Source organism: Orbicella faveolata, unplaced genomic scaffold (assembly GCF_042242905.1).
Source record: "Orbicella faveolata isolate gen_17 unplaced genomic scaffold, um_ofav_v1 contig_3, whole genome shotgun sequence".
In the NCBI taxonomy this organism is placed as follows: Eukaryota; Metazoa; Cnidaria; class Anthozoa; order Scleractinia; family Merulinidae; genus Orbicella; species Orbicella faveolata.
The window spans coordinates 2963724-2981103 of NW_028301558.1; the positions used below are offsets into that span (position 1 = coordinate 2963724).

The 17380-nt window shown below is 38.6% G+C and overlaps 2 protein-coding genes across 2 annotated transcripts in view; one reads left to right on the forward strand and one right to left on the reverse strand.

Moving 5' to 3' along the window:
• The window catches only part of LOC110040484 (splicing factor 3B subunit 3-like), a 30191-nt gene extending 17593 nt beyond the window's left edge, over positions 1–12598 (forward strand). The window contains exons 26-32 of the mRNA XM_020745725.2: positions 90–229; positions 6593–6665; positions 6987–7085; positions 7346–7489; positions 7979–8083; positions 8546–8641; positions 8809–12598. Coding sequence (XP_020601384.1) covers positions 90–229; positions 6593–6665; positions 6987–7085; positions 7346–7489; positions 7979–8083; positions 8546–8641; positions 8809–8853 — 702 coding nt within the window. The 3' untranslated portion in view covers positions 8854–12598. The remainder of the gene's footprint in view (positions 1–89; positions 230–6592; positions 6666–6986; positions 7086–7345; positions 7490–7978; positions 8084–8545; positions 8642–8808) is intronic.
• LOC110040467 (histamine H2 receptor-like) lies at positions 935–11260 on the reverse strand. The gene is made up of 2 exons (XM_020745704.2): positions 11172–11260; positions 935–2284 (listed from the first exon to the last, which is right to left on the reverse strand). Exon 2 carries the CDS (start codon positions 2176–2178, stop codon positions 1186–1188), a length of 993 nt encoding a protein of 330 aa, XP_020601363.1. The 5' UTR covers positions 2179–2284; positions 11172–11260; the 3' UTR covers positions 935–1185.
• Positions 12599–17380: the final 4782 nt, after the last annotated feature.

Sequence of the window (17380 nt, forward strand, 5' to 3'; positions counted from 1 at the left end):
AGGTTTTATTTTCCGAAATTACTTTCGGAAAATCTTTGGTAAAGCCATTTAAAAGTAGTAGTTTCAGTCTTCGTGTTTTTTTCCTGCAGAAACTGCCCAACTTTATCATGGGTCTCAATACAATGGGAACTCGTATTGTTGTGAGTGACATTCAAGAGTCGTTTCACTTCGTCAAGTACAAGGCGAGAGAAAACCATTTGGTTATATTCGCAGATGACGTGAATCCAAGGTAATTCCTTTGTCTTTTTGTTGATTCAACTAAATGTATCTTGCACAGTTGGGGCAACAGCTGGTGTTGCAGTTTAGTCTGTGGTTAAATATTCGTTTGTTGAAAAAGGCCTTGCCTAAATGCTCGTACAGAGGGAGATAAATTTCACAGTTTTCCTTACTATAAGAAGTGTATAGGTTAATTTCTTCGAGCAAGGAGAAGCTACTAACAACAGTAGATGTATCGTGTTTTTTAATGCAAGTTCCATCTGTCTTGAGTGTTAAATTTTTCAAGAAACAATGTAGTGATACTCTGCCAGTGAAGAAACCTCTTTTTGTTATTGATTATGAGAAAATATCCTATTTTAATCTTGATCTTTGCCACTCATGTTGAAGGTAGAGATATGGTTCTTTTGAGCACCTTATCGTTCATTTTCCAAACTTGAATAAAACGAATATCGCGTATATGCAAGACAAAAGAGTTGAGGCGTTCCTAGGCTGTGCGGCTCGTGATCAATATATCATGTTTTGAAACAAGGTTTGTAATTGACGTAAACATCAATTTGGATGCAGAAACAAAATTACTTTCCGCTCAAAGAGAGTCTTTATAAAACGATGGTTTGCTATAATGTGAATATGAAAAAAGATCTAAATGTGAGTAAGATGTTTCCATCATAATTGGATTGATAGAGACCAACAGGATTGTACAAGCCACACCATAACTCTGTCAGGTAACAGAAACCATGTTTAATTTATTCTTTGAAACTTAGAATTTCACAACTGCTATTCGTTACCATCTGTTGGAGATCAGCAGTGTTAACACTATGATTATGCGAGATCTTAATTTGTTATAATCAGGGAACAATGTATAAACCAAAAACTGTATTAATCTTGTTAACAAAAAATGGAATAATTGAACGGCTCAAAAAGTTTGCTTGTTTCCGTTCCTCGTAGCAGTGTTTGATTTGTGTTATTTAATTAAACTGTCGTGGTTATTAATTCGTTGCTTCCATCTGAACTGTTATCTCTTTCTAGCATGGCCTGAAGTGCTTTTCGAAAGTCCGTCTTAAAAAATGTGTATAGCAGTGGGTTGATTAGCGCTGTGCTTAATTTCAAAAACAGTAAGATTATTTCCACGGTAAAAGGAACATGCATGTCGAAACTTAAATCTGATAGTAAGGAGATTATGAAGTATGGGAACCATCCAAGCACAAACGTGACGGCCATAACCGCGTAAATTATCAGCGCTTTGCAATCATTTTGTTTCCTCTTCTGCCTTTCCTGTTTCTGAAGCACTGTTCCTTGAGTTAACGCGCGTCGCATTTTCTTTTCCTTATGGATGAAGTAAAAGATGTGGCCATCGATACAAGCAATGACGAAAAACGGTATGAAAGCTAGTGCAACTAAACAGAAAGCAGTGTAGCCGGAATCGAACTCAGTCAGCGTTTCATCGTCCAGGTTTCCTGTAATCCAAGTAAGCTGAACAAACGAAGCGCTTAAAGAGAAGATCCACACACCGGCTAACAGAATCACCACTCGCTGCTTTGTCACCAGGATGTTATACTTAAACGGTCTCTTAATCTTAAAATAGCGTTCGCATGTGGCAACCAACAGGTGGAGGATTGTTGAAATCGATTGGAAGCGGTGAAACAGATCCATACTGGTGCAAACGGGCCGGGAAAGAGTCGCGGAACAAACAAGCACTAATGGCAGAGAAACACTCCCCGCCATAAAGTCACTCACCGCCAGGCTTACTAAACAGTAGTTTGTCTTTGTTCGTAAATAACGGGTGCTGGCAAACAACTGGAACACTAGGGAATTCGCACAGATTATCAGGACGCCTTGCAATGCTAAGAACACGATAATTGCCTTTCCGGCTTGTGTTTGGTGCAGTAACTCCTCTGGTTCCATTCCATTCGAATGGTTTCCGTCGTTTTTCGTTAAATTTCCGGTAGCGTTCAAGTTCTCCATTTTAATAATTTCAGTTTCTTCACTGTCAGATCGTCTAGCGTGGACAGCTGCGTTCAGTAGCGGCTTTTTTCTGTGATCTCGCGAGATGCTTGAAATGATTTATGCCCTGTTAACGTAAGAACATAAAGACGTCAAATATTATGCTGAACTTGCTAGAACCTGACGGTCTGTGTAAAATGCATGTTGTTTGATACTGTACAAGTTTCCCACTGTGCAAGCTTTGTTATTTTAGCCTTATTTTGCATAGGCGCTAATCACTTCGTTGGCAATTTTTTCCATGCAAAAAAATTAAAAACAGTGTTTACCTTGTCAAAGCTTGTTGACAGTTCTTTTGAGGCGCTGATCAAATTTCATTCATCGCCGTGACTCATTTTGACTCCAGACAGTACTTTCTGTGCCAAATACGTATAGATTTTTGATAATAATGTTAAAAACAGAATAACAATGGAACGTGGGGTTATCTCGCCAACACCAGTTCCGTTTCAATATAGGAGATAATTGTTTCCTTCCTGAGTTATGGTATTATATATTGGTCTACGTGCATTAAAGTTTGATATCTTTTTGGGATCGATCTATTGAAAAGGTCCAAAAAAGCCTTTGGTAATCATGAATATTTCATTTCCTAGTTAAATTAGTCATTTGTCAAGTGCTGCTGTTCTTGACAGTGGTATATGTAAAAAAGCATGTCTACAAATCCTGTGAGGTTTGAATCAGCAAGCGATTTGCGCTAACGAATAATTCGATTATGGTGATATTTTTGTGTGGAACCTGCTGAAAGCTAGCCACCCCAAGCATTGTCGTTACACCAAATCTATTAGCCTGAATTGTTTTATTATCTCCTGATAGAATCGCTACTTAAGACAGATCAGAGGGCTTATTTGTCATGAGTAAACACTGGGCTAAATTAAATGTTCTAAGTGTGTTCAGGGAACAACCTTCCTGCTAAATAACGAATTTTCATTGCAACCTTTTTTTTTTTTAGCTTGGCATCGTTCTCGTATTTGTCGATGTTCGTATGTCAGTTCAAACGGACAGACCTGTCTTCTATAAAATTGTCATGGAGAGCAACACTGGCTTTTTGCATACGCATTTGTGCGGTGGAAATTATGAGTCAAATTTGTTTTCTTGTTCTAATATCCTGTTTCTTGGGAACAGGTCATGCAACTTTTAGCTTTGTTTTGGCTACCAACCACATTGCGGGTTTTGTGCCTTGTAAATGTTCTTAAGAACTCATTAATGATTTGAATTTAAACAAATATGATTGATTTATTTTTTGTACTAGCTTTCTGATTCGCCGCGTTTTGCCTGGAGCCAAAAAATAATGTCTTCTTTTTACTCGAAATTAATGCTATTCTTGGAAGTTGCGTTCATTTCGAGATAATGCGAGATAATCGAAATCACTTGACAAAATTTGCTTTCTTTCCATTAGCTTCTTGTTTGCAAAGGGAGGAAAACCTTTCATTCCAGTTCCCGCTACGTTTTTACTAAACACATTAAATTTCAAAATTGGTCCAAGTAAGAATTTTCTTTTTAAGGTCAGCGATTGACGCTTGTAGAAATGTGTAGACCTTTCCGAAATCTTATGGTAGCCTGACTGTCATATTTCAACGAAGAATTGACAGTTATGGAAAGTGTTTTTTTTTTTTTTTTTCTGAACGAACATTTTCGTCGTATAGTTTTATCGTTTGTCCCTCGATCACCTGTGAAGTCTCCGTTCTGTTTTTAAATCGCCAGTATTTGTTGTCTTTACGATTCGAGGATAATTTCAGTCTTTACTTTTTGAATCCTTATCGTATTTTACCTAACAGTATAAATTTATTTTCGAACAGACAGATTCCTAGACTAATGAAATTGTATCTCGGGTATATTGTCTTATGAACACAAAAATCTCACAAAACACAGTGAAATAAACTTATAGGAATCAGCTGGGAGAATTTGCATTCAGAGTTTGGAAACGACTTAAACATAATTCTGTGACAATTGTATGTGCGCGCACCAGTTCACCTTTGTTTGAAAAGAAGGCTTCAGTTTTATCCTCTTTGTTGCATTATGTTGTCAGGCGGAGCCGGATGAATTATTTCCTTTATCTTCTCGCTGATCATGACACATATCGTAATTTTATCGCCGATTAAATTTTAAAATTTCATTTCACTTTTGGCGATGTTTACATGGAACTCCACGTTAATAACTTTGGCAAGAACAGGTGCTGTGACGCCCAAAAAGGTTGCTTTTGTTTCTCTTTAAGAAAATAAATACTGCTAGTTTAAGCTACAGTGTGATATATTTTCTTGGTCCTTGTCCAATAGTCTCGAAAGGTATTTTAAACGGGATTTGTTTGCGGTATTTTTAATACTGCCATATATTCAATGTTAAACCTATCGAAGCTTAGGGTAATAAGAGTCATTTGTATCGTAGATTTCGTGTTTCAACGCGATGAAGAAATGTGTTTTAACTTAAAACTTTTAATTTAACGTAACAAAATGACGCTGTAGCTGTAGTAACAAGCTCGAAAGATGAGTTATTTTCAAAATTCGATTCTCATTTGAAATTTCAAGCGAAATATGTAACACTCAAAATGCCCTCTCACCTTGTTTGTATCCTATTACCCTTGCGTGTGTCATCGGTATTTGTAACTATATATACGAAGTCACATATTATTCCGTTCCGTTTCTGCGCATCGAGAAGATCTGCCTTTTTTTGTGAAGAACTTTTAAGCAGATCCTGCCGAGAGTGATATTACTTTGAGCGTTGCAAGACGTTCAACCAACTGCGAATTGCAATTACTCACTCCAGGGAGTGCACAAGTTAGCCAGTAAGGACATTTCTCCAATGTATGTGGTTAATTGGTAAGTTAGCAACGCGACGTAACATCAAAATTAAATTAATCATCCGTTTGAAGTGACTCTTGGGACACAAGATATCCGAACTGAGTTTTTGAAGGAATTGACCCAAAAATAAAGGCTTGAGTCCATACAGGGCTTGTAAAGTTAGAATAAAATTACGTATATTTTAAAAATTCGTTTTACCTCCAGGAGAAACTGTTTATTTTCTCCTTTGTATTTTGTCTTCCTGTAGGACATATCTGCTATCCTTGTTTCATCTTGCGACAAGCACTTCCCAGGTGTTTTTTTCCATTTACCGCGTGTTTGTTTTGTGAGACGTTTAGTTTTCAAAAAGCAGTGTTTCAACTCTTGACCAGACATCTAAGGAAATTCCATTGTTTGCGTAAAATCTTTCAAATTTCCGTGCCTCAAACCTAAAGCAATTTACATGCATTTGCTCCCTCAAGTCAACAAAAGTAGAATTTCCAGTTTCACTTTTCCTTAATGGAGTTAAACCGCCACAAAACCGCACAGGGACAAAATAGATTTTTTCATCTTTTCGACGGTAAATCTCACCAGGGGCCTGGAGAGTTAATGTTCGTATGATAAAGCACTTAAGTTCACTCCAGATGGTACCACTTATTTCACTTTATTTTATGTTTCAATTATAATCAACTGCAATAGTCAGTTCTTGGATCGTTCTCGCTAAATAGTCGAGTGCCTTTTGTTTTCCCTTTTTAATGTTTTTTTTAGCTAGTTATCCATTACCGTTCTGACGAATTGTTTCTTGCGTTTAGTTAATGGCAGTGTTCTGTAACTGCCATAATTTCCTTGTCAGAAAAGGAAAAGGCTTTTCGACAGTCAAATGAGTTTCTTTTTGTGGGCTAATTTTGAATGCACACCTCTGCGTATTCTTTGCGGCAGTAGAGTTCTGAGTAATGCGTTTAAGTCCTCGGCTGTTGGAAGCTTTCATGTTTTTCCGGCTCTGTTTGTACGTCTTGTAACTACAAGTTTGTAATTTCCTTGGTGAATCATTTTTACATGTTCCAGGAAAGCCTAGAAATGGAGCAAACACAATAAAGCTTTTTATACGAGACCCCTTAACTGTGTTATGAAATGTGGCGGGTATTACGGCAAGTTAATAACACATCCGTTTAAAAAACAACCATGTGGAATTCTCAAGAGAAGTCTTACAATAGACCACTGTCAGTCTTATTAATAATTAGACTACGCTCCCAAGTTTTCTGCGAGCAGATAGTCAACACTAGGCTATCGCTTGTAAAAAACGAGGGCGGGTGGCCTAATTGTTTTGGTATAAATTTGCCCTGGTGTTATGGCATAAAAATGTTCTGTTTTATTGTGTTGCATCAGGCAATTCAAAGAGTTTCAAAAACTGCGCGCTATGATTGTGCGCGACATGCACTGACGCATGTGGAAAAAATTACGTGTACAGCTGTTTTCTATCAGCGGATAGAAAACGACAATGAGGCCAATCAAATTCACGGATTCACAATAGACTACTGACGTTCAATTTATAATAGTCATAACTAATAAGCATTAGTAGACTGATACGAAATTTATTGTCTTTTCAGATGGTTAACCTGCAGCAGCTACGTGGACTACGATACAGTGGCGGGTGCAGATAAGTTTGGTAATGTCTTTGTGGTGAGTATATCACTTACATGATTTTCATCGTCATCGTCATCGTGATCATAAAATAAAAAAAAGGATTTGTTGCGGTTGACAAGTGGTTGTAAGAGTTTATGTTTTTGGTGGTAAGAAACTTAGTGGAGACATCCACATGCTAGATTTTCCCTCCATAGAGTCAGCTTTACCGACGTCCGGTTGATATGGCCTCTGTACTACTGTGGCCTTAGTTTATCACTTTCCCCAGGAAGTATATCGTCAAACTGCATAATGTTTGCGTGTATCTAGTGTAGTTAAAATACACTTTGTGAATGTTTCCGTTTTTTGCTATTTCATAAGGTTCGCCTAACGGCCAACACAACTGATGAGATTGACGAAGACCCTACAGGCACAAAGGCATTTTGGGATAGGGGACTTCTAAATGGCGCTCCTCAAAAGGTAAGACCAATTTTCTTTACTTGAAAAATTTGTCTTTCTGTTTGTTTGTTTCTTTTTATAGTTCCGTCGGCTAGTTCTCACCATTACGAGGCTTTTCTTAGCCCTAATGCAATAGATAATTTCGCTTTTTTATTTTCGTCAAAAATGCAGTAACTTCACAATGAGATTACTTTTTATCTCAACAATACCCAGTCAGACTACGTCATTTTGTGCGATAATCTCGGTATTTTCTGGAGTGATACCACTGTTTCCTTCCACAGGTGGAAACGTTGTGTAATTACCACGTGGGTGAAACAGTCCTGTCTCTGCAGAAAGCGACGCTCATCCCTGGAGGGTCAGAGTCTCTAGTCTACACCACCCTGTCAGGAGGTATTGGAATGCTAGTGCCGTTTACATCAAGAGAGGTAAAGATCTCCTAATGCTTCCTGGTTTAAACTTGAAATTACAGCTTTACAGAGTGAAACCTGTAGTGAGCAGTCATGTAGTAACTGAATAGTGGCTGTAGATTTGTGTTAATGATTGCGCATCTTCAGTAATTTCACTTTGGGGACTAAATTATTTCATGGGGACTTGAACTTTTCTTTTCTCGGTTCTTCAACTTAAAAACACCTTTTTATTTATTTACTTTAACCAAGTTGGCTTTCCACTTTACACCGATCAATTCTCCAAGATCGCCTTTCGGGTGTTCCAATGTTTCCCAATCTTAGCTATTGTTGCTTTGTACTGTGGTCATCAAATTTTGATTAACTTTCTTTTGGTAATTTCTACGTTGCAAGAAATCGCAACTTACCTCCTACCCTTCGGAGGATACGGCTTCAAGCTGATGTTGAGAATGATTATTACGTTTAAGTCACTTTTGTTTCGTCTGAGCGCCGTCTTGGTTTCTTTTTCAGGACATTGACTTTTTCCAGCACCTTGAGATGCATTTGCGTGCAGAACAACCGTCTCTCTGCGGCAGAGATCATTTGTCGTACAGATCTTACTACATGCCAGTCAAGGTCAGATGCTTTTCCAGAGAAAAATAACTATGTTGTGCAAGACTTATATTGTGAGAGTGGTCCATAAATGCAAAATCTGAAGAGAATAAATTATTGTTTTTTATGAGGGGATAGAAGGTAACTAGTGAGCGGTAGGTGAACTGGGAGGTAAAAGGGAAGAAAAAAATAACTACTTTTCTCGTTTCACCTGTAGCCTTGTCATCTATGATTTATTATCCATTGCAAGCTATGCGATCATAGAATTAAATAAAAACAGTCCTACGATCTCTACTTGTTACCACGTATCGTCGTTCCTGTTTCTTCGAATCTCAGAGCGTGGAAGAGGTGAATTGGGTTGTTTTTAGTGCATTCAGTTTACCGGCTTGTGATTCCTCGATTTCGACTAGTTCAACAGCAGAAGTAGAGCGATGTTTGCTTTATATTGGTAGGAGGTTATTATTTTCTTCCATTTTTGTATTTCAGAGCGTAATTGATGGCGATCTCTGTGAATATTTTAATTCGCTGGATTCTTCCAAGCGGCGCAGCATTGCAGAAGAACTTGATCGCACACCAGCCGAGGTAAAATCAGAATTATGTTTTTATTAAGTTCTTTTCTCAAATAGTGTACTGACTGAACGATGTGGGTTTCTTATCTCGTGAAAGAAGCCGGTTGTTTTTTTACCAAGCAACCTGCACATGAATTGTTATTCTTTTCTTCCTTATTAACTGACTTGTTTGCTTGGCAGGTGTCAAAGAAGTTAGAAGACATAAGAACACGGTATGCTTTCTAGGAATATAAAGATCAAGAACACTAAGAAGGATGACTGACTTCGTGGTATGACACGAAAACGTTTTAGACGTCTCTCCTCTGTTCTATAATGTACCACAAGTGTTACGAAGACGCACTGGGTTACTTTGCGTCGCCTTCTGTAGAAAAACATTGCAAGTTTTCTAGCGTGTATAAAAAGCCCCGCCGCCCCTACACTGTCAAAACAAGTGGTTTGAGCACTGCAATGATAAGCGTCGTCTTGTGATGAATATGGCGCCATTTGTAGATGATTGATTGTAAAGCACCCATCTTTACCTAAAGTTGTTCTTAAAAGCCGTCTTATGGATTGGCTAATTATTAATAAGCCGGACTGTTTTGATATTCATAATACAGTGTAATTTTCATTCTGTTGATTAGCATCTTTCTGCCGCGTGTCATCCATAATGTTTTATTTAAGTTGTTTTTCAAAGGCGATGTCATTGAGAAACTTTTAAATACTAGTAAAAACAATACCCTCTCCTGCGTCTCTCCATATTTTTTACTTAAAAGTACTCGGACAAGTGCTAAAGTAGTTTTATGTATATGAAAGTAGAAATGAGTTCTTAATAGTTTGCAGAGGTTGCATTGTGGTGCTTTAAACTGTCGTTGCAGCGGTCATTCTTATTTATCTTTGAGATTGGTACATAGCCAAAGTTTTGCTCGTCCGTAGTTGTGTGGCAGTTTTCTAAGTTACAATTTGCTATGGCGCAAGAGTTATAATTCTGGAAGTTAAAAATCTTCTCAGAAAATTTATCCGGGAGGAACAGTTCCTACTTGCCAGTTTCGTTTTGTCTTACTCTGCTGCTCAAAAACCAAATCCCAAAAATGTACTCCTTCCCCATGATAAGCAATAGCTTCAAAATTCGTCATATACAAAACGTGAAAAGGTTTGGACAGCGTTTAAGTTAACACATTTGGGTAAGATATCCCTCTCTAGTCATCGAACATGAAAGTCTTCTCTTGTTTTCAATTACTTAAATGATTGAATGACAAGCTTGTCTTGTAGCATTGAGTTCTCGCGATCATGTTGTAAAACACATCTCAATGGGCACGAAAAAAGTTCGGTATGTTTACAGCTGCTTTTGCAGCTGCTGTTTTTAATTCTAAGGAAGCATTAATTTTTGTGAAAGTCTAATTGTGAGACGTTTTGTGCGTGTTCTAATTAACATAAAAATTAACTTCAACCGACTCGCTGACACGTTCCTGTCTGCAGCCCCAAGATTTGCTGGTGGAGCGTTTCCTTATCAAAGATGATGATCACATCTGATGCGATTTTTGGATTTTTTTTTTGGAAACTCGTTGGTGTTAGCATGTTTGGTAGAATGGACACCTGCTATGTCGTCAATAGGATGTAGAATAAAGTTCAATCATCATTGATTGTACTATTATACATTCATTTTTTTGTTGTTTTTTTGTTTTTAACAACAATAATGTTAACTTCGTCCACCAATATGGCGGCCAGAAAGTATGGTGTAAACATCTGAAACTTGCTCGGGAACTTAATTATCTAGGCCACTAATTATCTGTACTGGACAAACAGACATTTACCCAAACAGTTTTCCCATTACTTAAACTTCCCAAGCGGCTAAAAATCACGAGATGAATGTTCACTAGTTTTAGCACTCTGGCATGGCTTAGACGGTACCACAAGTGTGAGATAGTTTGGGGTGACGATATGGCTTCTCCTCCATCCTAGAATCAGCACTGCCCTGATGAGGCCGAGAAGGCCGAAACAGTAACAGTTAGAGATGAATATATATATATCTTATATATCTTATCAGGCGCCGCCATAACTCTGCAATTTTTTAACTGGGCTGAAAAGTTGCTTACAGATATAAATTTATCACCAGTTATGTCTGATGAGGAAAAACGCTTTGTTGGCTTTTTAGTTTTACATTTTAGAGCTTGATCCCTCCACGTGAAACGATCTTTAGTTGTTGCATCGAAATGCACGCTTGTTATGTATTTGAATATTTTATCAACTAAGCGACGGGACTGTGAATTCAAGCGGGGAACGAAACGCAGAGCGTGGAAACTCGTCGAATCTCTCTTCTTGTGCGACCGTTGATCTGTTTATGTGTAAGATTTATTATAAAGGATACTAGGGCGAACGCTTGTTCCTCGATGTCTGAAAGTTCATAGACGACTTAATTTCATGGCTCTCAATTTTTGCGAGTAAGGTACAATAAAAGCAAATGAAAATGAGCGGAAGAAAAAGCTTCACTTTTCCTTCTCGCGCGTTCTTGGCGGGGCTTGCTCGTATTCTGCAATAAAACTGAAACTGAAGAAAATTTCGCTTACTTGAATTTAGATTCAGCTTCGTTTTGATTTCAGTGCCGGGTCTTCTCTTCTCCTGCCCTGGAGTATTCTTGTTGAAATGCTTCCTCTTGTCTACCGTAGTTATGGAAGTGGCTGTTTAAATGGATTTTTAAGTCTTAATATACAGGCATTATCTCTATTAATATCACTCATGACTGACAGCATGTTTTGATATGAAGCAACGCCATCGTCATCTGTCAATCAAACTACTTTTGTGACTTGTCAGTTGTCAGCTGAGTTCGATGTATGTTTTTGGGATTGCGTTCGTTTTAGCTTCACGGGCTAATAATTATTTAGTTTGGAGTTTCAAGGGCCCGCATGGAAACACATGAATCTTCCATGTAGTTTTTGCCTGCAAGTTTTTTCGCCCTTGACCGTGACCGTGGATAAATCGTATAATTCTCGAAAAATAAACTCCATGGGTGTTGTTGCTTGGGGTTTGTCCGCTGACCCTGCGTAGAATCTCCACTAAACTTCCTGTTTTGACGTTAGTTCTTGAAAGTCGAGTGTTTCATTGGTAGCACAAGACCTTGGTGGGAGTCGTGTAAAAGGTATTGCTTGAAGATACTTAATCGTCCAAGGTCAGTCGGCCTGTCAGCCCACACGTGCCCACAGATAGAGTACAGTAAACACCCGCGTATAAGAACCTAGTGATTTAAGAACCTACAGGCTGAAATTGGGCATTTTAATACCCAAATATATAAGAACCTATTTAGGCTGGCAAAGAACAATAGGTTCTTATACAAAAAAACACTCTTATTTTGTAGCCAAAATACTGGATTTTAATTGATAGAAATTGTGAAACTTCTGAGAAACACCATGAAAATTATTTGTTTAATTGAAAATCTTTCAAATACAGAGTATAGAATACTGTATAAAATTATACTGGTGTAGCCTTGGGACTTGAATCTGTAGAGTGCCCTGACTTTTGCTCATGTGAAATACACATTACTGCTTGTCTTTTTCATTCCAACTGTAACAGTGATACCCAAAGAAAATGTTTGTTCTTTCTGTGTACAGTACAATGCATCTTTATTTCAATACGCAAGAAAATTAATATTTTGTTTCACATTGTATTTGATTATTTTCAAATTGGTTCAATTTTAATTCCCTAAATTGGGTTTTTATTTATTTTTGCTGTTTTTATTTATATATTTATATTGCTGTTAACAATTTACATTATTATCAAATACAACTGTAAATATGGTAGCCTATGATACTGAATTTATTATTGTTTAAAAAATAAGGCTTGGCATTTTTGCGGTTTAAAATACAAATGTTCAACCATTATGACATACTAGTACTACAGTAGCTCTCTGAATGGTATCACTATGACAACTCCTACAAATAAGAACCTACTAAGAACCTAATCAGCCTGAGTTCGGAAAAACTACCCCAAAATATAAGAACCCATTCAGCCTGAACCCAAAAATTCTAGGTTCTTATACGCGGGTGTTTACTGTATTCGAGAGCGTGTTCATTAAGCTTGTTAGTCAGACTAAGCTCGGCCAATAAAGCCAGCAGCCAGACAGATACAAGTCAGGCACCCGCATAATTTGTGCCAAGCGCCCCAACAATATTAGTCATCCTTTACAACGTGGAAAAATGGGAAAAAATACATGCCTTCTCGTCCCCGATACAACTTGCTCTCTTGCAAAGAAGTCTTGAAGTTTACCATCGAGATTGAAATCGTAATTGAGTTTCAGCTCCTCGCTCTCCGAGTCCCCTTCCTCTGGTAGCTGTAGTAATTTGCCCACATACTCTCTGAGGTTTTATTAGCCAGGTTTATAACGAAGTGCGATTTAGGCCGTTGCTTACTTATGTATGCCATTTATTAACCTTCTCATAGTCGTTGCCTCCGCTTGTAACTGGGTGTTTTTTTTTCCACAAAGCTCGGCAAGTTAGTTATTACAAGGTCCGACAGCTATTTTATCACGAAGTGTGTGTGTGGTTTTTTTAAACTTTGTCTGGTACTACGAAGTGCGACGTCATTTTAGTCATAAAGAGTGCAATAGCTATTAAGATATCAGCACCTCTTAGTCGTCGGGTCTGGACTTTTTGATGACTGGATAAGTGCATGAGTGGATTAGTGGATGGGTGGATCTTTGGATATGTCACGTCACACGAATCAGAATCGGAATCAGAAGGCTACTATAAAAAACAATCAAACTGGTGCTTGTAAAGGTTCATTGCATGTGAGAAGATTTCATCCGGATATTAGAACGGCCATCTTTGTCGTTCTATAAACAGGAGCATGTATTCATGTATTGGCCTTATTTGAACCGTTGCTAATGCTGTCGCGTTTTGTGTGAGTTAGGTCGAAGACTTTGTGGGTGGGTTTCAAAATAGTTTAGAATTTGAGAATCAGTCGAATAATCATAGTGGCATATTCTATCATGTGATCAAGGCTTTGCCTTTCGCATAGTAAACATTTTAAAACAACAAATTGATTCAATGAAGCCCTGGCCAAACGGACTCGCAAGTAGACGCAAGTTCTCAACTTGCGTCTACTTGCGACTCCGTTTGATCAGGCCTTGCGGGCACTTGCGTTGACTTGCGATGACTTGCGCTCACTTTGGTCGAGATCAAATTTGCACGCAAGTCGACGCAAGTTTTTCACCGTTTGGCCACCCAACCCAAGTCAACGCAAGTTGAGTGACGTCCATTAACATATCATTAGCCAATGAAATTAATCTTAGCGTTATTTTCCAAAGCGATAAGCGCTTTGGAAAATAACGCTAAGATTAATGCAGCCATAAAACTTATTTCCTTTTTAGGGACTGTGGTGGTTGGATTCTTCGGTTTGCGTTGCTGCCTGTTCAGAACATCATTAATGTTGTAATTGATAACACCCGTGGGGTATCCATTTTGTAACAACAACTTCCTCAGTTCATTCAAACAAGAGCGCAAAAGAGAAGGTGACGAACAGATGCGGAAACAACGAAAAGTGAGAGTTCGGATGAAGTTTACTTTGTATTTCCTAGGTGTGAAGGAGTCCCATTTTGTGTACAGGCCAGTAAAGGTCTTCTTTCGGTAAATAGATGTTGAGAAAGTATGACTGTGGCGTTTGATGAGAATGTCCAGGAAAGGGATTGTACTGTTATCTTCAAATTCAACGGTGAATTTAATATTTGCGTGACAGTTATTGAGGTAGTGTAGAAACTGAGTTGCTGTGTTTTTACTGTCGAACAAGGTGAAAGTATCGTCAACGTATCGAAACCAAATGGAAGGGCGAGCGTTGTTATTACGAACCCATTTTTTCTTCAAAATGGCACATAAAGATATTGGCCAACACAGGACCTAAAGGAGAGCCCATAGCCACACCATCAATTTGGTCATAGTATAGATGGTTTTCACTGTCACGCAACGAAAAAATAAATCGAAAACTATTCAGAGGATAAGTCAAGAAATTTTAATGATTGTAGGAAACAGATAAAGAAGACACTTCTCCAAGTTTTGGGTCTCCGCGTTTTCCCAAACTTCAAATATTCGTCGAAACATTTTGCGCAAATTTACAGAGCCCAGTATGGAGCCGCCATGTTGGTGGAGCTCTGTGCTCCACCAACATGGCGGCCGGAAAATAGTGCAAACATCTGGAACTTACTTTGGAAATCTAGGCGACTGATTATCTGAACTGAAACAACAACCATTTACACAAGCACTTTTCCTAACACTTTAAGTCCTAAAAAGGCTAAAAATCAGTAGATAAGTGTGTACTTTTGCACGAACGCGATCGAAGCGGTATGTCACGCACCGCCATAGCTCTGAACTTCAAACGGCGCTGGTTTCCAAACCAAGCACGCTATTGAGCTGAAAAGTTGTAAACCGATGTAAATTTAGATCCCCTTATGCCTTATGAGGATAACAATTTTCGTGGCTCTTTAGTTTTGGATTTTGGAATTTGATGACGTCACGTGAAAACGATCTATTGGCCATCAAATATGAAATGGCTCTTCTTTGTGGCAAACTCCAGCAGAACGTTCAAGGCTGAGCGGGGCAGTGTTGGTGGATCTGGGAGGGCATACAATTTGTCAAGACAAATTTGTATTGTCTCATCAAGTGGAACGTTTGTAAACAATGAACTAACGTCAAACGAGCACATCATTTCATTGTTATGGTTATACGTCTTTGTTTTTTAACATGCGTTTTATTGCCATGTTTATCACCGCAGTTTGCGTGTTATTTCTTATTAAGCCACGATGGCCAAAGAAAAATAGTAATTGGACCGAGTGGAGTACAATTCACGGAGTAATCGCGCGAGTAATTTTAAAATTGGACGAGCGCGAGGCCAATTTGAAATTACGAATACGATTACTCCCTGAATTGTACGACAAGAGGTCCAATTTTTAATCAATCGTATCTATAACAAATTTCGGAGTTAAAAATGTCTTTTGAAAACTCCTTTTGAGCGAAAGCGTCTGTAGCGCTTTTCATAAGTTTTGAAAACCGTAGGAAACATTGCGAATGAAGCCATTAAAGCGCGCGTAATTGACGTGCGAATCACGTGGGTATCCAATTACAGGTATTCGGTTACAAACGGTTCAAATCCTCCGTAGGAAAAAAGATGGCGACTGGTACATTTACCCATAGTTCTTAGCGCACGAAAACCTAAACAACGTTCATAAAAACGTACAGAAACGTTATAACATCTTCAAACCTAGGCTACTTAATATCCTTAGTACAGGGACAAATGATATAAAAATTTGGCTTTATTTGTGCCTTGTAGGCTGTGTTAGGTTCGCGTGGCATTGTGGTAAAATGTACAGCCGCCATCTTTTTACCTACGGTGGATTGGATACCTATAATTGGACACCCACGTGATCGCGCGCCGATCACGTGACAAATAGGCGCGCGGAGGACCAATCACGATCGACAATTTTACTATAGATACGATTATGGGTTTAATTCGACGAGGAAAAACATATTTTGCTAAAACTAACACAACTATTATCCTGCCTGGCGACACTCCACAGGCAAGGGCGACCCATTTTTGGCGCCAAAATAAAAGCTTGCAACTGCAAATGACTTTTATAATCTGGAATGGTTTTTTGAATTTTAAATCCCTTTTCGTGAATATTCAATGCCGTTTCCAGTGAGGAAAGTTGCCCGGCTTCATTTCCTTTCCTGTTTTAAACATACATTGGCCTCAGGACAATACATTTTCCCTTCTTTATGAATCCTGGTTGGTCAATTCAAATTTCAGGCGCACCAGCCGTATGCATGGCAATCTTGGACAGACTACCATCGACGCAGAATCGTGTTTCTATCTCGGTCCCATGGGTTGATAGTAGAAATTTTATGGTCTAAAGCACTAGATGTATCATGTACCAGCCTTACAACATCGTTCTCAAGCTAACATTTGTTTTTTAAAACATAAAATTTGTGAGGGCAACCGTATCAGTCCTTTAAGTCAATCATTAAATTATCCTATGTAGTCATTGGCCGAAACTAATCACGTGGTACGATCTTGCACGGGTACGATATGAGCTCGACATCTGTAAACAATGGAGTGCTTCTGTCAAGGGCCTGTGGGCTGATAGTTGCTCGCGGAAATATCTTGTAGAAAACAAATATTAGTGGTTAAAATCCATCAAATATCTTCGCGCGTCACGTGACTGGATACTAGGGAATATCCGAGTTATCAATCTTCAATTTACGAAAAACAACTGAAGGATAATAAACACAATAGCCTCCATTTGAATTAAAAAATATGCTGGAATATATGTTCGGAGGAATTTAAAAACGCAACGATCACCGGTCACTTGGGATTTGAGGAACCTCTGTCAGGGAAGTCACATGATCGTCGTGTCGCCATCGTTTGCTAAAAGCTTCGTTTTCGAAATGTGAGTCCGTGCACATGAAAACGAAAAACCGGCGTTTTCGAATTCCTCCAGTTTGAAGAGCGTTTTCGAAAAGCTCCGTTTTCGTGACGGATTAGTGAGGACAGTAAGCCTAACCGTAGAGATAAAGCTGCGTTTTCAAATGTCTCCGGCGTAGTGTGAGTGCTACCTTACTCAGGGACAAGTTGCCGTATTTGCGTTACTAACAGGACTAAAGCTGTTACTCGTATTCTTTCTACGATGACGGCCTCAATCTTATTTCAGTGAATGTGAGTGACAGATTATGTCTAAAGTTGTACCATCTGACTTTTCGGCCATCAATTGTCTCTCCCATATATTATTATCCGTTTA